The sequence below is a fragment of the Bos grunniens genome, chromosome X (assembly GCF_055505025.1).
Source record: "Bos grunniens cultivar Pamir isolate PY7600 chromosome X, Bosgru_T2T1.0, whole genome shotgun sequence".
NCBI lineage: Eukaryota > Metazoa > Chordata > Mammalia > Artiodactyla > Bovidae > Bos > Bos grunniens.
The window spans coordinates 35,237,627-35,263,924 of NC_141194.1; the positions used below are offsets into that span (position 1 = coordinate 35,237,627).

General features: G+C 35.0%; 1 protein-coding gene across 2 annotated transcripts in view; it reads left to right on the forward strand.

Moving 5' to 3' along the window:
- CFAP47 (cilia and flagella associated protein 47) overlaps positions 1-26,298 on the forward strand; it is a 507,751-nt gene that overhangs the window by 221,671 nt on the left and 259,782 nt on the right. For both annotated transcript variants that reach the window (XM_086387631.1, XM_086387632.1), the window contains exons 34-37: positions 3,574-3,671; positions 4,200-4,316; positions 11,403-11,537; positions 16,434-16,549. In XM_086387631.1, coding sequence (XP_086243757.1) covers positions 3,574-3,671; positions 4,200-4,316; positions 11,403-11,537; positions 16,434-16,549 — 466 coding nt within the window. The remainder of the gene's footprint in view (positions 1-3,573; positions 3,672-4,199; positions 4,317-11,402; positions 11,538-16,433; positions 16,550-26,298) is intronic.

Sequence of the window (26,298 nt, forward strand, 5' to 3'; positions counted from 1 at the left end):
ATTATTAATTATTTTTGACTCAGCTGTTAGATGGTTGGATTTCATAATTATTGTGTTTTTTCTAATTATCATTTCAGGGACTCTGATCTCTGAGTTCTTTTTGTAAACATTTTCATTTTCTTTACGTATGGATTGCATCTTGACTGAGAATCAAACTTGGGAATCACTGTGTTTCTCTGAACTCTAACTCCATTGTGTTATGCCAGCAAAATAGCTTTGGAAAAATTAAGATCAGCTTGCAACTCCTCCCCTATAAGTGAATTGCTTTCTTTGGCTTTAATTTTTTTTTTTTTAATATTCTTAAAGTGAGTGAGATATTCAAGAGTGTGAAACCTGTTCTACAACATTTCCTTAGTAAATTTGGCATATTTTGTATTTTTTGTACTTCTTTTGAAGTGTAAGATATTGGTTGAAACTGAGACATGAAGTGACTTTTTCTAGCCTTCTATTGAGTATAGATAATATTACATTATACCTGATCTTTTTCATATTTAATCTTATAGTATATTCCACATTTCTTCATTAACTGTGATATTTACTGTAGGATTATTTTTCAGATTATGTTCATTGTGTTCTGGAATTTACATTCTCTCCTTAGGTTTATAGAATTTTTATGATGAATACTACAGAACTATTTAGATATGTAGATAGATATATATTTGTGTATTTTAATATGATGTTAAATTGATTGTTAACTGTAAACTACACTTGCAGTCCTGGCACAAATTAAATTTTGCCATGATAGCTAAACTTTTTTAATACCGTTCTAGAATTAGCTTACTAATATTTTAATTTTTGCTTCAGTTTACATGAGTGATAATTTATAAATATTTTCTGTACATTTTAGGATTTTTTTTGTTAAAATTTTATGCAAACCTCAGTGATTACTTAAGAAGTCCCACTTATTTAAAAGTTTCTATATTGGTGAAATTGCTTAGTTCCTAAATTTTGCAGAATTTACTGGTAAAACCATCTAGGCCTATTAATTATAAAAGAAATGATTAAAGAACTTAATCAGTTCTTTAATTGTAATAAGATTATTATTTTCTATCTTCCATTGAGATTTTATAACTCATTTAATTCAATTAATATCATCTAAAATTTTTAAATATATTAACATAATATTATTATTTGTGTCTTTTCCCTTGTATGTAACTGCTATAATTACTTTTTCTTACAGTTGATATTGTTTTCTTAGGCCTTCTTTTATTTTTAATCAATCTTCTCCATAGTAAAGAGCCTTTACTTTCTTTCTAGTTTAATGATACACTTATATGGAGATTCTCCCAAGTATTGTATATATTATCTCAACCTCAAGTGGCTGGTCTGATAATTATTATATGCAACTGATCTTATAATTAGTGAATATCATATTGTTGAGAGGTCAAAATGATCTATAGATTCAATGTAACCCCAGTGAAAATCCTGCCACACTTTTTTTTTTGGTAGATTATCGATAAGTTGGCTCTAAAATGCCCATATGAATTCTGGGAGTAATAAAACTTTTCTGTATGGAAATGTGGTGTTGAGTACATGATAATGTATCTTTCAAAATCCTAAGACTCTGTCAAAATCCACAAAGAGTGAATGTGTGTGTGTGTGTATACATATATATATATATTTTTTTTAATCAATGAACAGATAAATTAGTAATTCAGGATGGAATGCAGACTGTGAGAAATGAATCTAACTGCCTTACAGATGTTTGGCAGCCTCACTGAATGTAATGGAGGAGAAAGGAGCTGACTTACCATACCATGATTGCATAGTGTAGAACTAAAAGACCAGTAGACCTATACCTATGCATGTACCTGTGGTTTCTTACAGGGGACAGATTTGCAATTCTGAAAGTAGTTTTTTATGTTTACTGTGGCTGAACAAATAAGGGAATTTCTTTTAAATAGTGAGAGATGGGTTTTTCACTGTTGAAAAAAGAAGTTAGAAATAAGCAAAGGGGGATGGTCATCACGAATCCTGTGGTGCTCAATTGTAGTTGGTGGAATTGGATGTAACAATATAATGCTTAGGTTCTGTTCATTAACTTCTAGTTAGGAAATTTTTAATTAGTTGTTTTCCTCTTGTGAGTGTAATCTTTCATGATAAGATGTTAAACTCTCTCAAGGAAATTTCTATCCCTTCTCTGATAAGGATGGGATGTTTAGAGGACACAGTCTATATACCCATTGCCAACTGACTGTTTCACTATAAGCTAATAAATTGTGTTTTTCAGATTAAAGTTAGAATTGTTGTTTCTAGTTTGTAGAAAAAATGAATTTTGGCTACAAAAATGAGACCCTTTGTTTTTGTTAAAAGCTGTGAGTGGCAGATAGAAATTGAGAAGTACATTTAGGTTATAATTACTCAGCCAACTAGAAAAGTACATTTACAAATAATTACTTTGGTTGTGTCACATCTTATATCAGACATACAACTATTTATAGCTTTCTGTCAGGAAAAAAAATCATTTGAAAAATATAGTGCAAAATATTGTTTGCTGTATGTTAGTTGAAAATTCCTAGTGACCTTTGTTTGCTAGACTGATTTTGCAATAATATGCTGTAGAAATCCTAAGGAAATGTTCAGTGTTGTATAATCTCAGATGAAAAAGTACTGGGCACTGTTTCTGCAAAGTATGCAGGACATCTGTGGTTCCTTCCCGAGAAAACTAAATCTTCCAGATGTAAAACAGTCCTACTTTGTGAAGTTATATACATGTCATGAACATATCCCATCATGGTTTATTCTTCACAGAAAATGAGAATCAAGGGATTCGAGGGGATTTATGAAGATCACCAATTTTTCCTCTTGTTTTCAGTTAATAAATCATCTCAAACCATTAAGAGATGGTTCTACTAGGCCCTTTTGGAAACATTTTGGAAAAGGAAATGTCACATTCATCATGTCAGTAATTTCTGATGTTTAAATCACCTTTCATTCTTCCCTAATATAGGACAGGTTTGTTTGTTGTTGCTTATTTTTTCTTACTAAATATCCAGATTTTACTTTCACTTTTTTTTCCCCTTGTGTCAGCGTAGTAGTCATCTCTGTAACTGAAAATTCCTTTTATTATTCTTCCATCTTGTATTATCTTTTATAGGTTATTTCTAGTTTCTTTAAGCCATAAATTCCCAAACCCTTTCACATACTTACCCTACATGTGAAGGAATTTCTGCAACAAATAGTGAAACTGGCACTAAAACTTTAGAGTTACTGGAAACCTCATGCCTTCTGAGCCACCTTACCCAAGTTGATGATCAAACATTTGAACTGCACAGTACGTAATTTTGAAATGTCAGATTTTTCTTCCAGTATTTCATGGTAGTACATTATTCAAAGTGATTCCAGTGGAAATAAAGGACAGTCTGCAGTTGCCTGTAATACCTTATAGACACATTTCATATTACTAAGCTTCTGAGGTTAGTTTTGTTTTTTTTTTCTTTTTCCGAAATATAATGCTTTTTCTTTTCTAAGCAAAGGCAAATCTTTCTTTGACTCTTGCTCAAATTTCCATAAGAGGTATTTTTAAAAAAGTAAAACTGTTCTTATATTTACTCTCTCTCTTTTTTGGAACAGGTGTTATTCCCCCTGAGAGATGGATAGTAAATTTTGACAAAGACCTTTTAGACGGCCTTGTTTTTGCAACAGTATTGGGAGCCTATTGTCCATTTTTGGTAAGTCTTTTTTATGCAGAGTGGTCTTCTTTTATTTAAATAACTTAGAAATTAAAATTTGAGACATTTTCTGCAAACTGATTCTGTTAAATGTTTTAATTTTATATCATACAATACTTTGGCCACCTGATGGGAAGAACTGACTCATTTGAAAAGACCCTGATGCTGGGAAAGATTGAAGATGGGAGGAGAAGGGGACGACAGAGGATGAGATGGTTGGATGGCATCACTGACTCAATGGACATGAGTTTGAGTAAGCTCCAGGAGTTGGTGATGGACAGGGAAGCCTGGCGTGCTGTAGTCCATGGGGTCACAAAGAGTTGGACACGACTGAGCGACTGAACTGAAGTGAACTGAACCTACATCTGAATGGCTAGCATTCCCTTTTTATTTATTCTTTTATTTTGATTATAATAACCTATTGATTAATGTTAGTATTGAAATGATTGTTTACTGAACTACAGAGAACAATTAAAAAGCAGTTATTTTTATTCTATTAATAAAAAATTTGATTGTTATCTTTTTCAGATTGAGTCTCATTTCATAAACATGTACACACAACCAAAAAGTTCTGAACAGTATCTCCACAATTGCCTGATTGTTGTGAATGTTCTTCATGAAATTGGCTTTGACATGGATATACAGGTGGGTGCCTTAAAATCACATATTCTATAAATATTTTATTAATTCCTTATTTTTTCCAATTTTTTAAGGTATGATTGGTAAATAAAACCTGTGTATACTTAGCTTGTACAATGCTATTTTTTAGGATGTACAGGGTGATAATTTAATATATGTTTACCGTGTGAAATGATTATCATGATCAAGTGAATTAACACATCAGTATCAACCATCTCACACATGTTGTGTGCTAAATTGCTTCAGTCGTGTCCAACTCTTTGCAACCCTATAGACTGTAGCCCACCAGGCATAGTTACCTGTTTTTTGTGATGAGAATGCTTAAGATCTACTCTCTTAGCAAATTTCAAGTACACAGTCCAATATATCACTAACTATAATGACCATACTTTACACTACCTCCCCAGAAGTCAGTCATCCTATAAATAATGATTTGTACCCTTTGACTAGCATCTCCCCATTTCCCCTATCTCCATCCCCTGGCTACTACCATTTAATTCTCTGGTTCTTTGAGCATGCCTTTTTAATTCCACATATAGTTGAAATCTAAGGACTTCCCTGGTGCCTTAGATGGTAAAGCGTCTGTCTACAATGAGGGAGATCCGGGTTCGATCCCTGGGTCAGGAAGATACCCTGGAGAAGGAAATGGCAACCCACTCCAGTACTATGCCTGGAAAATCCCATGGACGGAGGAGCCTGATAGACTACAGTCCATGGGGTTGCAAAGAGTCAGACACGACTGAGCGACTTCACTCACTTCACTCATAGTTGAAATCATACAAATATTTATCTTTCTGTGTCTGGCTTGCTTCAGGTATCATAATGTCCTCCAGGTTCATTCATATTGTCACAAGTGGCAGGATTTCCTTCTTTTTTATTGTTAAATACTATTCCATTGTAAGAATATACCACACTTTATTTATCCATTCATCCGTCGAGAGATACTTACGTTGATCCTATTTTTTGGCTTTTGTGAATAATAGTGCAGTTGTATATAGAATAAGAGATAGCTGTGATGTAACTGATTTTATTTCCTTTGGATATATACCCAGAAGTGGGATTGCCAGACCACATAGTAGTTCTATTTTTAATTTTTTGGGGGGGAACCAACATACTGTTTTCCATAGTGGCTGCACCAGTTCCCATTCCCACCAACAGTGTGCACGTGATCCGTTTTCTCCACACCCTTACCAACCTTTGACATCTCTTGTCTTTTCAATAATAGCCGTTCTAACAGGTGTGAGGTGATGTCTCCTTGTGACTTTGATTTACATTTCCCTGGTGGTTAGTGATGTTAAACAGGCTTTTACATATCTGTTGGCCATTTTACATCTTCTTTGGAAAAATGTTAATTGACTCCTTTATAATATTCCTTTGTTCATATATTTTAACTCTAAATTGAAACAGTCTTTTCATGGAATATTGCTAAAATGTGAAAATTGAACTATGACTTCATAGAAATCTACTGGATGCTTTTTAATGGGTATAATTATGTATATCTGACTGCATAATAAGTAAGTAGTTCTAGTTTTCAAGTCACAGCAGTGCTTTCTTAATATTATCTGAGCCCTAAGAATTAAAGAACAGATTATTTGAATATGAATATAGATGTTATATTGTTTTCCTATTTAGTAGCAAAAAGAAAAATTTTCATCTTAGTCTTAAAATAAATATTAATGTAGAAGTCACAGTGTCAATGTAGCTTTTTATTATGTTTAGACCTCCAAGTTACAATTCCATCTGGCCTTTCTCATTGTTCTCTATGGCGACAATAAAAAACATTATCTGCTTATCATTTTCTGAGCCCTTTGTTACTTCAGAGTAATGAAGCAGTATAATAAATGATTTGTGACTTCTAAGAATATACAAACTCATTGAATTGACAAGATATATGCAAGTTCAATAATAAATGACATTCCACTAATTTAATTGACAATGTAGGAAAATAATAGAATAAGAATTCAGATAAAAGAAGAGATCAGTGTGATCCAGATTAATCCACCAAAGACTGTGAAGAAAGCAAGACTTATTTGGGGTCTTGAATGGATTTGAGTTGGTAGTGGTAAGAGAGAAAGGTGTTTATTCAGAGGCATAAGCAGACTATAAAATGTAGACAAATGGCATACATTAAGGAAATTATGTGAATAGCCTGACTTAGTTGAAGTTTGGGATTGAAAAAATAGATATAGGCATATATTGGGATCTTGGATGTCAGGATAACAATTTAGGAGTTTACTGTGTTGGTGTCATGGGAATAAATGTGATTACTCTTACAACAATGGTGAGGATGAACTGAAAGGAAAGGGACTGGAGACAGGGAACACAGAACCAAAAAAATGCCATTTAACTTGGTCAAGTAGCAAAATATTTTCTCTACTCAGTTCATTTTAATGGCGGCTTAAATAATAAACTGATAGAGGAGACATTGTGAGGTTTTCCAGACCTGGTGACCAGCCACAAAAGGACACAAAAGGACCATTACAACAAACTCTGAGTTTTCCATTCTGTGACTCAGAGAGATTGATGATACCAGTGTCCACACGTGGCTTGGTACAAAGTGCTTCCTTGCACCTGCCAAAGAAATGATGCTTCATAATGGCTTGCTTTTTCCTTGTATTAAAGTCATTTACATGTTAAAATCCCTTTGTACCAGGTCTGAAATTTATCTTTTATATTGGTAGAGCTATAAGGAGATACTGTAATCAGGCATTTTGGTCAGAGAGTTCTTTTATAAGACTTTTAAGGATAAACTCTAAATGCTTTATTGTGAAAAAATAAAAATATTACAGTTCCTGTCAGTTTGACTGATTGAATCTCCTCCATAAAATATGCTGGATAGACCTGCAAGTGATACAGATGTGGTAAAACCACACTCATGCCTTCAAATATGTTAATGACTAATAGTGACTTGTATATGAAAAGATCCAGTACAAAGCGGCCAGTGCATGCCAGGAAGACATAGAAACTGTGTACTGTGGGAATCAAAGGGGAAAGAAATCATTCTGAAAAGGGAACCAGCAAGAGTTGCATGGGGCATTTGGTGTTTAAGGTGACCTTTGAGAATTTGAAAAGGGTTTATAGGAAACTTAAAATATCCTTGTTTAGAAAATATAATTCATCTTGCATTGTGATTCTCTCCTTTGCTTTTTGACCCTCTCAGATAAATTGACTCAAAATGTTTATTTTATTGTGTAGCAAAAAATAGATCCTAAGATTTGAGTATCTACCACATAAAAATGTAGAGAAGATGTCTAAGATTTGATGAATGGAGAAATTAGCAATTAACATAGCTGATAATTACCAAGATTTTACCAGTCAGCTCCAATTCCCTAACTTTTTATCAGCCCGAATTTACCCACTGCATCAAATGTCAAAGTTCAAAAAAAAATCACATTTAAATTAACTTAACCATAGTGAATTAATACTAATGATTAGCACTGATTCACATTTGAATACTGTGAAACTTACCACTGGACTTATTTATTAATGTTTGAGTTTTCTATTTATTATGTCGTTCTTTGCAACTGTTGAGTCAGTTCAATAAGTTCTGTGCCAGTGTTATATCATGTGGAATCCTAGCATCTGGAATGTAACTATTATTACATATCCTCCCTTTTAGAGCAAAGCTATTGTGCAATTTATTTGAACTCAGCATAGAATGTATTTTTATTCCCTCATGTAGAGACATGGAGATATTTATATATAGATAGATAGATAGGTATAGCTAATACTTAGATTCTGCTACATATAATTCACTGAGTAATGATGGAAGCTAAGGGTGAATAGATATCTAACTTCTCTGAAAAATTTTGTTTCTTTATGTCAACTTGGATGCTTTCAGTCTTAACAACAATTCATGAATAAAAGTATTTTAAAAATAAATTCTATATTTTATATAAGATGAACCAGACAGTAAAATATTATAGGAATATTTATTCATTTCATCAACAAAATTATCAAAGATTCATTTTTGCTCAGTTCTTAGCCTGTTGGCTTTGTTTTAAGCATGTGCACTAATAACTATAAAGTTCCTACTGAAATTCTTACATAACACCATTATGCAGCTATTCTTGGGTCTGGTTGAACAGTACCACTTCTTGTGCTTCTCATTTTCCTTTAGGTAAACTTTCCCAGTGGTCCCACAGCATACGTCCCATTGCATATAATTGACCATAATTGCATCTCATGCTTGTAGTTAAACGAGTGTTTGATAAAAGTAATGGAAGAGCCACAAAAATTTGAATTCTTGGTGAAGAAGGGAGAAAAATGCTATTGGGAAGGCAGTCAGTAGTGTTCTGTGTCAGATTATGGTATGTCTTTGGGTACTACTAGTTTTGATTGGTATCTAGTTATGGAATATCTTGACATCAGAGCAAATTAAACCCACCATGAAGCTCCAGGACCATGTCATCTCTTCTTGTTACTGATGCAGACACTGAGACCTAGGGAAGCCAGTTGATTTCGTAAAGATCATGGTACTTTGTGGTAGCAGGATGTGAGTTTAGTTTACTAGATTTTTACTACACCATTTTCCTCTATTATGGCATTACAAAAATTCCCTGTCTTTTGTTAGTTCAGTAGGAAAATATTATCAGGAGAAAAATGGATAAATGTAAGTAAAGTTCTTCTAGGTTAGAACTGTGTAGAGACAGTATGATTATATCTTTGAAATATATTTCACATGAAAATCTTGTTTTAAATAAACATAACTTATTTTGACATTTGGCTTTTTAAGCCTAGAATTGACTAAAATGCGATTTCTTTAGATTATTTTCATTGAACTTTATCATAAAGCTGAGTGATCTTTTCTCTAGTTTTTCACTCTAATACTCTAATTATCAAATTTTTTCAGTTAAGATAAACATTTTTTTTTCATTTCCAAAATACTGCCCTATTACATATTTTTCAAAGATGTACTTTTGGAATAGTTTTATATTGCTACCTGTATATTTTATGCTGTAGTCACTAAAATAGTATTCAAAAGAGTTTTACGGACCTCAGACTTGGGGCCCAGACTATCCTGCCACTGCTACTGCTGCTAAGTCACTTCAGTCGTGTCCGACTCTGTGCGACCCCATAGACGGCAGCCCACCAGGCTCCCCCGTCCCTGGGATTCTCCAGGCAAGAACACTGGAGTGGGTTGCCATTTCCTCCTCCAATCCATGAAAGTGAAAAGTGAAAGAGAAGTGGCTCAGTCGTGTCCGACTCTTAGCAACCCCATGGACTGCAGCCCACCAGGCTCCTCCATCCATGGGATTTTCCAGGCAAGAGTACTGGAGTGGGGTGCCATTGCCTTCTCCAATGAATACATTTCCCATCACCATAGAGAGCTCTCTTTGGATCACACCCAGAGGCTGGCCCATCATGCAGGGATATATCCTTCACTTTGTGGAAATTAAACTCTGTATTCCATTTTTTAGTTTGTTCTTATGTTGAATGATGATCCTGTATATGTTGACTAATATATGTGAGTGAAGTGACTAATATATGTGAGTGAATATATGTCTTCAGTGAAGACATGTGAGATGTCACAATACTGATGAGAAACTTTGGGGTCCTGATATATGTCTCAGTTTTTCTCACATCATACTCACTAGCAGCTTTCTACTCTGCCAAGACTAGCAACTTCTTCTACTTTTTTCCCCTAATAATCCCCTTCCCAGTTACCTTTATTGGTTAGCCTTACTGCTTATTGACAAAACAAGAAAGAATAAACCTTTCTGTTCTTCCAGAGGAAGGAAAGACTGTATTTGGGAATGTGTACTAGCAGATGATCAATGGGGTCTCAGTAGTTTCTTATAACTGCTGCCAGATTTCAGAGTCAAGTGCTTTAGTTCCAGATAACCATTGGTATCCTGAGTTCTGGCACTATTTGCATTTCCAGGCCAGGCCCAGATCGTTTTCAGTTGCTAACTTGAATGTGCACCATTAAATCACAGTAGATCTCCAGTTTATGAAAGTGCAGAGAGGTCCCTGTTGACTGACAATGACAGAGATGCTTGTGTGTCAGTGGTGTTTTATGTCTTTGAGTCTTTGCCTCAGACCAATCCCAGTACTTTATTGCTATGAATAATTCTTCCCCACTACCTCTGCCTTTTTCTAGGAGATCATAGGCACAACATATACTGATAGAAATAATCCTTCCTCCTCTGCTCCTGACTTGACATTTTGGGCTCAGTGCCCATTCTGGCTATGTTGATCATCCCTGCTGTTATTCCTCTATAATTCTAGATTTTATCTCAGATATTGGCCAACAACCATCTCTAATTTATCTCGTTTATCAGTGTAATTACATTTTCTGCCATACTGTGATTTGTTCTAGGATAAGAACTTCTCCAGCCACCTCCCCCCGACCCACCTGATCTGCATGAATTGTTGCTCTTGTGTTATTTCTTGTTCCGAAATCAAGTCCCTCTTCCTGGTATCCACACCCTCCTCTATGTGACTGTTGCACTCCTTTGTCTTCTTCTACCACTTGTCCCTTCTGATCTTGTGTGTGATTCACATTATGCTTTTTCTTTCCCAAATCAATACTATACTCCCTATATCCTTGCCTGAGATTTCTTTACTTTTCTGATAGGATATACCTTTTCCTCACTCCAGACACCAACCTATTTAAAACCCTTCAAGTATTCTTCAAGGCCATCTCATGTGTTACCTCTTCCTTTGGGCTTTTGTTAAAAAAAACCTCTTGCCGTCTTTTACTTCAGTAGTTTGTCTACTTCTATTATCTTTTACTGCATTATACACTTTAAGTCATGGATGATATTGTAATCACATTTGTCCATATTTCTCGTGCATAATATTCTTCTGACCTCTAGTATTATTCTGACTAGCTTTTATGGAGTCTTTGAGGCTGTGAGGTCATTCTTATATTTATGATATATCTAATTCAACCTCTAACGCATAGGTCAAGCTATTCTGATTCACAGCAATATTTTGTTTGCTCATAGCAACATTTCAGTGTCATTGTCAATCAATAGCATTTTAAGATGTTTTAAGTAATTCAATGGTTGATGTACTGGGTTTTAGCTCTTTTAATATATTTTATTTGTATATCCTGTAATTTATAATTCTCTTCTTTGGAACTAGGCTACTGACATCTGTGATCCCAATCCAATCCTGATGCTCATGTTTTGTGTCTACATGTATGAAAGACTTCCTACATATCTCCCCAAGAAAGTGGTGCCCTTTCATTGTACTCTACATGACACAGTGTTTAGAGAGGTAAGGGTATCTTTGAGATCAAAATATATGTGGAATTAAACACTTACGTGGGTTTTAGATATTTCTCTCCCAACCCAAAATGAACAAATGTATCAGTATGATAAAATAAGCCTTAACAAATGTTTTTCCTTCTAAACCAAAGGTATAGCAGAGTGAAAGGGAGGTTTTTTCCTTAATGGTAATCACTACTTGCAATGAACTAATGGTTCTTTTATTCATCTGAAGAATGGAATGGGGAGATAGAAAATGAAAGTTAAGCACTTTGAAGGGCAAATCTTTTAGGAAAGTCGAGATCCATTTCATGTACAAGAGAACTTGATGATATAAGTAGAAATGTATCAGAGTATGCGTGGCATTCCTTTAGGGAACCTTACACATCCAGACGGATTTTGTTCAAGTAAGGATGGGTTTCCTAGGTGGCACAGTAGTAATGAATCCGCCTACCAATGCAGGAGACATAAGAGACACAGGTCTGTCTGGATCTTGAAGATCCCCTGCAGGAGGAAATGGCAACCCAGACCAGTATTCTTGCTTGGAAAATCCCACGGACAGACGAGCCTGGCAGACTACAGTCCATGGGGTCACAAAGAGTCGGAAACAGCTGAGCAACTGAGAACAGCATGCACGTATCCACATGGATTGTGTTCAAAATAAGGATATGGAAAGGGAAGTAATAATGAAAGCATTCCTGATCAGGGTCACCATTAATGCCAGTTCAGTTCAGTTCAGACTAAAAGATTGTATATATGCTGGAGCTACTAATTGCATAACAGTGATTTTTTTTTTAATATGTAGGAAAAATTGAAAATGAAATTTTAAGTCCTGTGACCATAACGAATCTATATAAACATGTCCATGTTTTGCGAGTGTTTTCTTTGATTGAGAAACATATTGCCAGGGATCATCAACCTAACTGTGGTTTTCAAACAATATGTTTCATATGAATACTTGTGAAATATTTTCTAACATATAGTTTTATTTCTTATATTTGTCCAAGACACTTCCTTCTATTAGTTTCATGGTTGAACATTTCATGAAATCTCCTTTTTTCTTTCTCTGCACAGTATAGGCTGTTAGAATCTTACTGTGTACAAAAGTTAATTTATCTCTTTGGTCAGATCATTTCTATTCCTTTTCCTCAGGCTGTTTTATGTATTCCTCTTCACATTAAGTTTTTGTTGTTGTTGTTTAGTCACTCAGTCATGTGTGACTCTTGCAACCCCATGGACTGTAGCCCTCCAGGCTCCTCTCTCCATAGGATTTTTCTGGCAAGAATACTGGAATAGATTTCCATTTCGTCCCCTAGGAGATCTTCCCAGTTTGGAGGTAGGGGGTGGGGTGTGTTCATTTTATACTTTCAATGCAAAACATGTCCATGTGTGGTCTTCAAAAGTTATGTCCTGGTGATTTGTAGATGTATCCTTTTTGAGAAAATAACGATGTACTCTCTGACTGTATGAGTGATGGTTAATAAGGATTCAGTTAAAAAGCAGAAAAAACTCAGATACTTGTCTCAGTGTAAAGAGCTCAATTTAGGAAAAGGAAAGCCATTCCTCCTGATTTTCTATTAGCAAACATTGATATATGATCTTATTTTTTAAAAAATTTATTCCTGTTTTTGTTGGAAAAAGAAATAAGAAACTCTTCAGAGAACTTTTTCAACAGTATTCACTACAGTAATTCACTAAGTGTGATGATATTTAAGGGCCTTGTGTACTAACTGGCCTAGAGCTGTAATTACAGTGGAGTGGACTTTAATTTCTAAAAAGTTATAAATGCTTTGCTTAAGCCTGCAGAAGATAGGAGGGGTCTGAATTAGATTTAAACAGTGATTTAATTCATTTGAGTATTATCAGTGGTTTTCTAATTCTGTACACGTTTGAATTTCTTTATGTCATTTGATTATGTTGAAAAACCTAATTTGTCAACATAGATTCTATTTGTGATGTTAAAAATCAGATTAAATCATTAAAATGGAAACAATTTCTTTTCATATTTAACTCCTTATTGGGAATAATATTCTCACTTTAAGCTTATAGATGAGATTGTACATAGAGCTTTTATTTTTCAGAAATGTAAGGAACATCTTTTGAAGGAAACAATAAAAATTGAATAAAAATGCAAAATAGAACATCAATTACAACAAGCTTTGATTCTAAATTTCATTCAAGAAAATCACTGATCTGGAAATTGCTGAGAATCTATGGCGTAGTTCGCCCATATGCATCAACACTATAAATGGCAGTACCTAAGTAGTGAAATGTCATTGTTGTCAACTTTTTTGACCTCCCAGTATAAAGAAAAATCTCGAGAAATGGCTACTATAATTGAAAAAGTATATTTTGTAGCTATATATCACAAATAGAAACAGAATACTGGGACCATGAAACAATACAACGATGGGTGAAAAAATGTCAAGTTCAGTGATTTTCTGAGATACTTTTAAAAGTAATTGAACTATTTTTTTTTTCCTTTCTGAAACAAAATTTACACAGAAACACAATAGTTAAATAATAGCTATCATTGCAAAAGGAGAATTGAGAGTCCAAGCTTGGTTTCTTTCCTTGATCAGCTTTTTCTTCTCCCTACCATTAACATGACCCCTACATGAAATTCTTGAGTTGGGTGGAATAATCTGACCACAGATGGGCCCAATATTTTTGCATCATTTATTTACTTATTTTTATATAAATGTATTTATATATACATGTTTGTATGTATATATATGTGTGTATGTCATATATGTGGTATATATATATATATGTGATTATTATATTATATATTTGTTGTATCAGTTCAGTTCAGTCGCTCAGCCATGTCCGACTCTTTGCGACCCCATGGACTGCAGCACACCAGGCCTCCCTGTCCATCACAAACTCCCAGAGCTTACTCAAACTCATGTCCATTGAGCCGGTGATGCCATCCAACCATCTCATCCTCTGTCGTCCCCTTCTCCTCCCGCCATCAATCTTTCCCAGCATCAGGGTCTTTTCAAATGAGTCAGTTCTTCCCATCAGGTGGCGAAAATATTGGAGTTTCAGCTTCAGCATCAGTCCTTCCAAAATATTCAGAACTGTTTCCCTTTAGGATGGACTGGTTAGATCTCGTGCAGTACAAGGGACTCTCAAGAGTCTTCTCCAACACCACAGTTCAAAAGCATCTTTATAGTCCAACTATAGTTCCTGCCTAAGTGCCATTGCCCTTTCTGTACTCTAATTTGGCCAAACATCCACCTCTCTCAGATATTTTCTTTCCTCTGGGTCTATACTTTCTATACATCCATACATGACTACTGGAAAAACTAAAGCTTTGACTAGATGGACCTTTGTTGACAAAGTAATGTCTCTGCTTTTTAATATGTTGTCTAGGTTGGTCATAACTTTTCTCTCAAGGAGCTAGTGTCTTTTAATTTCATGGTTTCAGTCACCATCTGCAGTGATTTTCGAGCCCAAAAATAATAAAGTCAGCCACTGTTTCCACTGTTTCCCCATCTATTTGCCATGAAGTGATGGGACCAGATGCCATGATCTTAGTTTTCTGAATGTTGAGTCTTAAGCCAACTTTTCACTCTCCTCTTTGACTTTCATCAAGAGGCTCTGTAGTTCTTCACTTTCTGCCATAAGGGTGGTGTCATCTGCATATCTGAGGTTATTGATATTTCTCCCGGCAATCTTGATTCCAGCTTGTGCTTCCTCCAGCCCAGTGTTTCTCATGATGTACTCTGCATAGAAGCTAAATAAGCAGAGTGACATAACAAGAATGAGTAGCTACCTTAAGATCTCAAGGATGATTATGTAAGTTCCAGGACTATAAACCAATAATAGTTCATAGTGAATCTACTATTATTTTCAACATTTCCTTCCAGAAAATGGAAATTAGCTCCCTGTGACTTAAAATCACTAGATCTGTTAGTTAATACTTTAAATGCATACATACATACATACAAAAATAGGACACTAGAGTAGTCTTGCCTCCATTGTTACTGAGATCCGTAAGCAGGTTATCAACATGAAAGCCCCAAATTTAGGGGTAAACTGAGGGTAGAAACTCAACATGTTTGTCCTGCTGGTTACAAAAGTTCTTATTGAAATATAAAAGTAGTTAATTTAATCTTTCAACAGATGTCTGCCATATTCTATCTCTGACTATGTTCCTGAACTATGACTATAGTTCCTTACTATAGTTCCTGCCTAAGTGCCATTGCCCTTTCTGTACTCTAATTTGGCCAAACATCCACCTCTCTCAGATATTTTCTTTCCTCTGGGTCTATACTTTCTACAACTTTGTGTCTTTCTAATGTGTATATTTTAAAATCCCCATTGTATTCTGCATAAATACTTATATACTCACATTTCTCATGAAATGCTCTCTAAAAATGAAGTAGCTCATTCTCAAATATTCTCTGTATCTTGACATCAGGAAGGAAGGGGAAGCCAACCCCTAACTCTACTACCACTTCTAGATGAGGCCACCATTGTTTTCAGCCTGGATTTCTGATTCTACTCCTTACAACACTTTCCACACTGAGCAGCCAGAGTAACCTTTTGTAAATTGGAATCTGTTTAAAATTCTTTAAAGGTTTCCTTTTGCAATGAGATTAAAATCCAAGTTGCTAACTTTGGATTTCAAATCTTTGATGATCAGGTGTTTTTACATCTGTCATTTCCTTGTCTGATAGCGTCTTCTCTTTGCCTACTTCTGAAGAAAAGAAGACACACACACACACACACACACACACACAGAGTCTTTAAATACAAACTGCTTTCTTCCAGCTACTATACTAGGGTAAGTATTTTCATGATAAAAATATATGATTCTCTTTGATAAAAATAAGAAATATTAAGTTCTATATCTTTAAAATTCATGATCTCATTTATACTCTCTTCTTCAACATAGATTCAACTGAAAAATCCAAGCGTGAAAAGGTTAGTTTACAGTGCTACAATTGTCGGAAGAGATGCCAGTGACTTTTCCCTCTCCCAAGCAGGGAACACTGTGACAATTTCTGCAAAGTAAGTGTGTTGTTTTTTTCTTTTAATTTTGCTTCATTGAATACATCAACACTAGAGATTTAATGTGCATTATAATTACAAAAGAATGGTCTGGATTTATTTTTAATAGCTACGTGTATGTAATGAAAAGATCACCATTGCTGATATAGACAAATTATTTATATGTTAGTGAGATTTCTCAACAATTTTATGAAAACAATTCTAACAATATAAAGGAGCTGCTTTATATGTATGTGTTTATTTTAGTTTATTTTGTATGCATATGGTCCATAGAAAATAACTCTTTAAAGTTCTTTATGTACTACAATTCTGTTTCCTATAGGAAATTGGAACCAGTGTGTGCTAAATACATAGTTGTTTCTAATTATAGAAGCACTATCTGCTCATTGTAAAAAATTTAGAAACTATGAAAATATGAAGAAAAATAAAAGTAAAAGCTAGTAATTTTACCTCAAAGATACCCCCAGTGTTGTCATTTTTTTCTATCCCTTTATAATCATTGTATATCAATGTTTGTTGTATGCAGACATGCATACACTCTCCCACATTGTGGTGAAAGTCTGAAAAGTCTCATTTTTACTTGATTCTATTCACATGATACTTGTTTAATGTTTCTACTACTAGTCCATTCCCCAAAATAAGGAACAAATGAAACTCAGAGAATAGTCTTAAGAAATTAAATGAGCATAATATATGACTCCTCTTGGATCAACAAATCCTAATTCATATGCCGATAAGTGTTAATGATGGCAGATACTTTTATTATATTAATATAATACTAGGATGATGTGAGAATAGCTGTATCAGTATCACAGGGGTTGACAAATATAATAACCGCTAATGGACTTTAACCAGTCCTGAATTTTAGTCATTGCCTTTATATTCAATTATTTTTTTCCTTGTGCAAAGCAACAGATTATAACTACTAATTATCCTTTTGGTTATCTTTTTGGTTTTTGAACTATATATTAACTTGAATTATTTTTCACATTATAGTCTTTATTCTAGTGTGTTAAACACAGAAATAATTGGAACGGGGAGCCAGTTTTAACTGTATTAAAATGCGAAGAAATCCAGTTGCTATACTGCCCTTGGCTGATGTCATCAACCCCTGTTAGTTTTCTTAAGTTGCTGCTCCATGCTAAAGGAGTATATAATTTATAAAATATGACTATTCATCATTGGGACTACATCCAATTTGAATTAAATATGAGAAAAACATTTCTCCACTTACCTGTATCTATATTATAAATCAAATCCCAGAATAAAGCTGCTTGTAAAAACATCCCACTCATCTTCCAAATTATACTTCTTATATATCTGTTATAAAACACAATGTTAGTAATAGTAGTTCTTTTGGACATTATCAAAGTACCATTTGTCTTCCCTCAATACTTTGATGATTGAGATCTATTCTCTGCCCTGCAAATAGGATGCTAATAAGTGAGCAGTGGTGGTGGTTTGGTCGCTAAGTCGTGTCCGACTCTTGCAACCCCATTGACTGTAGCCCGCCAGGCTCCTCTGTCCATGGGATTCTCCAGGCAAGAATAATGGAGTGGGTTATCACTCCCTTCTTCAAATAAGTGAATAATAAGTGAAAAGAATTAAGGTCCCCACCCTACCCCACCCTTTGTTCTTTCATAAACCTAATAGCCTGTTCCAATGTTTCAAAGCTCTCATTATGTGAAAATTCTTTCAAACAACCACAGTAGACCTATGATGTTTTAGGTTAAGACCATTTTTTTTGGCTTTGCTATACAGCTTACAGTATCCTCATTCCCTGACAAGGGATCAAACTTAGGTCAAAACAGTGAAATCACCACTGAACTGCTATGGAATTCCCAAGACCATATGTCTTGTTAGTTTAATTAGCATTTATAGTTTTCATATAAATATGAATATAAATATGAAATCTGTATGCCTCCATTGCTGAAAATTTGTTACAGAAAAGTATTTAAAAAAACACAAAAATTACCTAGAATTCCATCTGATAAACGTATTTATTAGTTGATTTCTTTCTAATATTTTATATGAATATTATAGTATATGCATAATTAAATATTTACAAAATAAATGCATTATAAATGCAAATGTTAAAGTACTTAATATCTGTTAAATATTTGCTATGTACAAAACCTATAAAATATACACTTTTAGTACCTTTTCATATCTAATCATCCTGGCAACCATATTAGTGTCCTCCTTTTACAAAAGAAGACATTGGGCATAAAGACATTAAATTACTTACCCAATTTTCCCTGTTCTTAAATTGTGAAATAGAGCTCAAAACCAGCCAATCTAAACCCAGAGTTAAGACTCTTTTTAACTGACACCTGTACATACCATGTGTGTGTGTTTGTGTATATCATATTCATACAAAGCCCTTGGCATTCAAAGAAAATATAGCTTTAACTGTTTGTAAGAAATCCTACAGATCCATAACATATAATTGCATCAATATTTTGACCATATTTGACAGGTACATATATTCTTGTTGTCAATTTCTTTATCTTTTTAAATCAAAATTTAACTTGCACCTGCTTTAACAATTCAACTATGCAGGGAAGTTTAACATGCAAAGAAGTCCTTCTCGCCTGATATTCCCATCTCTAGAGATGCACTTCTTGAGTGCCTACTTTTAACTCTTTCAGCTGTGTCTAATTTTAATTCTTCCAATGGTTACCTCCGTAAATATAAATAATCTGTATATCCTGCCAATATTTTTGTTTTATCAATCTCAGAAATAGTGTCTTGACATATGGCATAATATTGACAAAATATTTGATGATGTTGCTTACTTACCCCTCTAGATGTATCACCCTCCCACTAAACATCACTATTTTTATCTTTTATTCATTACTGTTCCAAGACTAAAAATGTGTTTTGTAAATATTTCCCTTGTATACCATTAGTAGATACAAAGTGTCTGTTGACTCCCTTTTAAGTTGAGAAAAATTAATAAATTCTAAAGAAATATGTAAAACCTTTCCTTCAAGTGTATCACATTCTAGAGCATGTTACCTTTTGTTCTTATTTGGACTGATTGCTGTCAGTATTGGACACTCTATATTTCTCTTTGGATAGAAACTAATTATATTTCTCTTTCATAGTGTACTCACTTCTTTACTAAAAAAAAACTTCCTTTATGAAACCGTCTAATAAAAAGTATAGGAGAGGTAAATTTGCCAAATTTTTTATTTTTAAGCATGTTTTTTGACTATCCTTACACTTGATTTAAATTTTGCATCATGTATTTTTCTAAGATGAAAGAGTTTTTCCTTATAGGTTGAGATAATTGTTCCACTTGCCTCATAGTATTCAGTTTTTGTGATACTGTAATTTCTACTATAATTCTGCTTTCCCACACCCCTGGACATTTTTAGGATCTTCCATTGTGTTCTGATATTGTTCCAGAATGAATCAAAAAGGATCTTTTATTCACTGACTGGGAGCACAGTGAGTCCTTTAATTATGAGGTTGTTTTTTTTTTTTTTTTTTAATAAGCTTTGGAAAATTCACTTAAATTACTTTTCATCATTTTCTCGTCTCCATTTTCTCTGTTCTCATTTTCCAGCCTTTGGTTCTTGGATGCTGTTGACTGGATTCTCTGTGTATCCTATCTCATCACTCATTTTTCAGCTCACTGTTTTTTCTCTCTTGATCAACATGCCTTCATTTCTAACTGTTTCCTTTAGGAGATAGGCAAATAGGTAGGTAGATAGATAATTCCATATATATATATATATATATATATATATATGTAAGAATACTTTGTTTTTCATTGGGTATCTATTTCATAGCATCCCATTGTTAAATTGGAGTTACAATATCTTCATAAATGTCTCTGACTTTTACATTCTGACTTTTATGTTCTCATCTATTACCTATATTATTTTTATTTTCGTTGAGATCATTTGGTATGTTTTTTTATCTTGGTCTCGTGTTTCATGTTGAAGGATTTATTATAATGACTTGTGATACTTGTTTATTCATTTATATGTAATAATATGGCAATAGAAAAGTAAATTGTGATTCTGTATATGGACACGTTTGTCAATTGGCCAACTTCATTTTAGGGTAAAAGCAATTTTGCTTTTATGTCCGGTTGCCTGATATCATACACTGACCTTTGGAAGAGTAAGGTTGTCTGAAACTCATTTTGCCCTCCATTTACATAGGTATTTCTGGAAATGGCTTCTCCATGAGTCTATAGGCAGCTTTGTTTCTTTTATTAGCGTCTATGCTGATTCTCATCAATGGTTTCCTTCAACTAGTAGCTTAAAAAAAGGCTTTATTTTAATCTTAATGAGGTTTATCTTAGAGAAAGAGAGTGAATCTGAGTTTCAGATGTCAGTGTGGCCTAGAACCCTTTTATCATGTCATTTAACAATTAAATACTGGGCTTAAATAGTGACACATACAGATTTTATATCAAGCTTGATTTTTCTTATTTGGAAAATGGAGATCAGAATATTTGCCTATAGTGTTCAGTAATAAATGTAGTTATATAGGGGCAACACCTAGTACTGTAACTGGGACTTGTAGGAAGCAGACAGTAAGTATTTGCATCCCTCCTCTAAATTTGAAGTACTATGATTCATAGATGAAAATATATCAAAACTACTCACAAAAGTTTATAATCTGGCAGAGTGTCACACAAGCAAATGCATAATAAGGATGTAATTTGATAGTTGTTTTATTTATCATGTGTGTATAAAATGAGAGGAAAATGGGGGAAAATGAAACAGAAAATGTAATGCTTCATTCACAATGTATATGAAAACCAGATATTCACTTCTGCAGGTGCATTTCAGTTTGTAGGTTTCAATGCCATTTTTAGGTGAAAAGAACTTTTTAGCTAGACTAATTTCAAAGCTTCGGTTTTTACACAGAGGGTACAGAAAATATTTTATTTAAAAAATCTGTAGGTTTATCATTATCATATATTACATAATTATCTATGTTGTACCACATCCTATTTAGAATCTGTCTAAATCATGATTAATAATAGTTTTTTCTGCCAGTTGTGGATTTAAATTCCCTTAGATATAATTTATATAGAAAAGATTAAATGGCTATACCAGCATATAAGCAAACATTTCTGCATCTAACTTGATGACTTTATTTAGCTATAATCATACAGTGACTGTCATAAAAGTGAAAGTATACTTTTAGAAAACCATTCTGTTTCTTTTTTCCTCATTATTCTCATTGAGCCATCTGGGCACTGACATTGATGTGTCATATATTTATTCCCCATCTCTTCCAAAAGCCAAGTTGAAGTAGTTGATGAGGTACATGTAATATCAAGGAGACTTTTTTTTTTAAATGAGGGGGAGGCAATTGGAAGAAAAATAAAATAAATGGTAAGACAATTAAGATAAAGTCCATAATTATGATACACATGTCTGGAGACCTAAGACATATACCTGAAATCAACAACCAACTTGATTCTGAACTTTCTAACACACTTAGGAAGGCCCTGGTCATTTACATGCTTAAATATGTCTACAAACTTTATAAAAGGAATATCTATACTCAAGACAAGCTCAAAATTTTGATGGTTCTACAACCAGCCATGGGCTTCACAAAAAGGATACTATATTTGTAAATGCTTCATAAAAGTTAAGTATAGTTCCATAAATTTATTTACTAAGTGCATGTTATTTAGATTATGATCATTCTTTTTATTTATTTATTTTTGACTGTGCTGGGTCTTTGTTGTGGTGCCTGAGCTTTCTCTACAGCTTTCTCTTGCAGCGAGCAGGAGCTACTCTCTAAGTTGTGGTGCACAGGCTTCTCATTGTCGTGGCCTCTTTTATTAGGGAGCACAGGCTCTAGGGCACATGGGCTTAGTAGTTGCAGCATGCAGACAGAGTTGCTCCATGACATGTACGATCTTAGTTCCCTGACCAGGAATTGAGCCTGCATTCCCTGCATTGCAATGCAGATTCTTATCCACTGGACCACCATGGAAGTCCCATAGGTTATGGTCGTTCTTGAACTCCTTTTTTCATCATCTTCCACAGAGAGCCAATCCATTACCTAGGCTTGCTGATTTTACACAGTAATCTTAAATTTGGCATCCTTTCCTTTATCTACCTCTTTCAAGCTAATCTAATGTACCTTTAAAAAGTTGAACAGTTGAATGGTTCTATGACGACCTACCAGGCCTTTTAGAACTAACACCCAAAAAAGATGTCCTTTTCATTAGAGGGGACTGGAATGCAAAAGTAGGAAGTCAAGAAACACCTGGAATAACAGGCAAATTTGGCCTTGGAGTACAGAATGCAGCAGGGCAAAGGCTAATAGAGTTTTGCCAAGAGAATGAACACACTGGTCACAGCAAACACCCTCTTCCAACAACACAAGAGAAGACTCTATACATGGACATCACCAGATGGCCAACACTGAAATCAGATTGATTGTATTCTTTGCAGTTAAAGATGGAGAAGGTCTATACAGTAAGCAAAAACAAGATCCGGAGCTGACTATGGCTCAGATCATGAACTCCTTATTGCCAAATTCAGACTTAAATTGAAGAAAGTAGGGAAAACCACTAGACCATTCAGGTATGACCTATATCAAATCCTTTATGATTATACAGTGGAAGTGAGAAATAGATTTAAGGGACTGGATCTGATAGATAGAGTGCCTGATGAACTATGGACAGAGGTTCATGACATTTTAGAGGAGACAGGGATCAAGACCATCCCCAAGATAAAGAAATGTAAAAAATCAAAATGGCTGGCTGAGGAGGCCTTACAAATAGCTATGAAAGGAATAGAAGCAAAAAGCAAGGGAGAAAAGGAAAGATATACCCATTTGAATGCAGATTTCAAAGAATAACAAGGAGAGATAAGAAAGCCTTCCTCAGTCATCAGTGCAAAGAGAGGAAAACAACAGAATGGGAAAGACTAGAGGTCTCTTCAAGAAAATTAGAGATACCAAGGGAACATTTCATGCAAAGATGGGCTCAATAAAGGACAGAAATGGTATGGACCTAACAGAAGCAGAAGATATTAATAAGAGGTGACAAGAATACACAGAAGAACTGTACAAAACAGATCTTCATGACCCAGATAATCACGATGGTGTGATCACTCACCTAGAGCCAGACATCCTGGAATGTGAAGTCAAGTGGGCCTTAGGAAGCATCACTACGAACAAAGCTAGTGGAGCTGATGGAGTTCCAGTTGAGCTATTTCAAATCCTAAAAGATGATGCTGTGAAAGTGCTGCACTCAATATGTCAGCAAATTTGGAAAAGTCAGCAGTGGCCACAGGACCGGAAAAGGTCAGTTTTCATGCCAATCCCAAAGAAAGGCAATGCCAAAGAATGCTCAAACTACCGCACAATTGCACTCATCTCACATGCTAGGAAAGTAATGCTCAAAATTCTCCAATCCAGGCTTCAGCAGTACATGAACCATGAACTTCCTGATGTTCAAGCTGGTTTTAGAAAAGGCAGAGGAACCAGAGACCAAATTGCCAACATCTGCTGGATCATCAAAAAAGCAAGAGAGTTCCAGAAAGAGCATCTATTTCTGCTTTATTGACTATGCCAAAGCCTTTGACTATGTGGATCACAATAAACTGTGGAAAATTCTTCAAGAGATGGGAATACCAGACCACCTGACCTGCCTCTTGAGAAACCTCTATGCAGGTCAGGAAGCAACAGTTAGAACTGGACATGGAACAACAGACTGGTTCCGAATAGGAAAAGGATTATGTCACTGCTGTATACTGTCACTGTGCTTATGTAACTTTTATGCAGAGTATATAATGAGAAACGCTGGGCTGGAAGAAGAATAAGTGGGATTGCTGGGAGAAATATCAATAGCTTCAGATATGCAGATGACACCACTCTTATGGCAGAAAGCAAAGAAGAACTAAAGAGCTTCTTGATGAAAGTGAAAGAGGAGAGTGAAAAAGTTGGCTTAAAGCTCCACATTCAGAAAACTAAAATCATGGCATCGGTCCCATCACTTCATGGGAAATAGATGGGGAAACAGTGGAAACTTTATTTTGGGGGGCTCCAAAATCACTGCAGATGGTGTTTGTGGCCATGAAATTAAAAGATGCTTACTCCTTGGAAGGAAAGGTATGACCAACCTAGACAGCATATTAAAAAGCAGAGACATTACTTTGCCAGCAAAGATCCATCGAGTCAAGGCTATGGTTTTTCCAGTAGTCATGTATGGATGTGAGAGTTGGACTATAAAGAAAGCTGAGTGCTGAAGAATTGATGCTTTTGAACTATGGTGTTGGAGAATACTCTTGAGAGTCCCTTGGACTGCAAGGAGATCCCACCAGTCTATCCTAAAGGAGATCAGTCCTGGGTGTTCATTGGAAGGACCGATGTTCAAGCTGAAACTCCAGTACTTTGGTCACCTGATGCGAAGAGCTGACTCATTTGAAAAAATGCTGATGCTGGGAACGATTGAGGGCAGGAGGAGAAGGGCATGACAGAGGATGAGATGGTTGGATGGCATCACCAATTCAATGGACATGAGTTTGCGTAAACTCCAGGAGTTGGTGATGGACAGGGAGGCCTGGTGTGCTGCAGTTCATGGGGTTGCAAAGAATCAGACACAACTGTGCAACTGAACTGAAATGATCACCTTTAACCTGGCCTGCTACAATCTATTCCTAAAAGGATTCTCTGCAGTCCATCCTTTATATGAGACTAGCAATAATGTTTTTAATGTAAATTTGGTCATGTTACTCTTTGGCTTGCTGCTGCTGCTGCTAAGTCACTTCAGTCATGTCCGGCTCTGTGCAACCCCATAGATGGCAGCCCGCCAGGCTCCCCCATCCCTGGGATTCTCCAGGCAAGAATACTGGAGTGAGTTGCCATTTCTTTCTCCAACACATGGAAGTGAAAAGTGAAAGCGAAGTCATTCAGTCATGTCCGACTCTTTGCAACCCCATGGACTGTAGCCTACCAGGCTCCTCTGTCCATGGGATTTTCCAGGCAAGAGTACTGGAGTGGGGTGCCATTGCCTTCTCCAACTCTTTGGCTTAAAATATTCTAGTAGCTTCCCATCACCATTGTGATATAGACCGAATATCTCAACATAGCCCACATGGCCTTTCATGGCTGGCTCTTAACCACATCTTGTATCACTAACACCTTTGCTCTCTAAGCTTCAACACCACTGGCCTTTGATAGATTATTTAAAATCGTCAGAAGTCCTCATACTAGAGGGCTTGGATGCCTTCTTTCATCCCATGCAAATCCTACCTAACTCACTCTCATCCTCCATATCCTACCTAACATATCACTTCCTCTGACCCTTCAGACTGTATCACACTCTCTATTACATGCCCTTATATCACTTCATAGCACATACATAGTTTGTTTTCACATTTATTTTATTATGACATAATTAATGTCTGCCATGTCATATAAAATGAAAGATCCAGGAGTTCAGGAATAGTGTGTTTTTTTGTTTTTTTTTCTAATTATCCCCCAAACCTAAAACAAAGTCTGAAACATTATAAATTTTATTTGAACGTATGGCTTTATCTAGTAATGAATTTGTGAATATCTACAAAAATCCTAAATCACAGGCATCCTAACACAGAGTTTGAAAAACACCCAGAAAAAGATGTCAAGGTCAAATATTCTCTTTTCAGTTAAATTTAAGTACATGAGTTTTTTATAATAGTCATGAAAATGTCCTTTTGCAGTAGTTGAGATTAGTGATATTATATCTGAATAAAATTCTCCCATTCCTGCTAGTT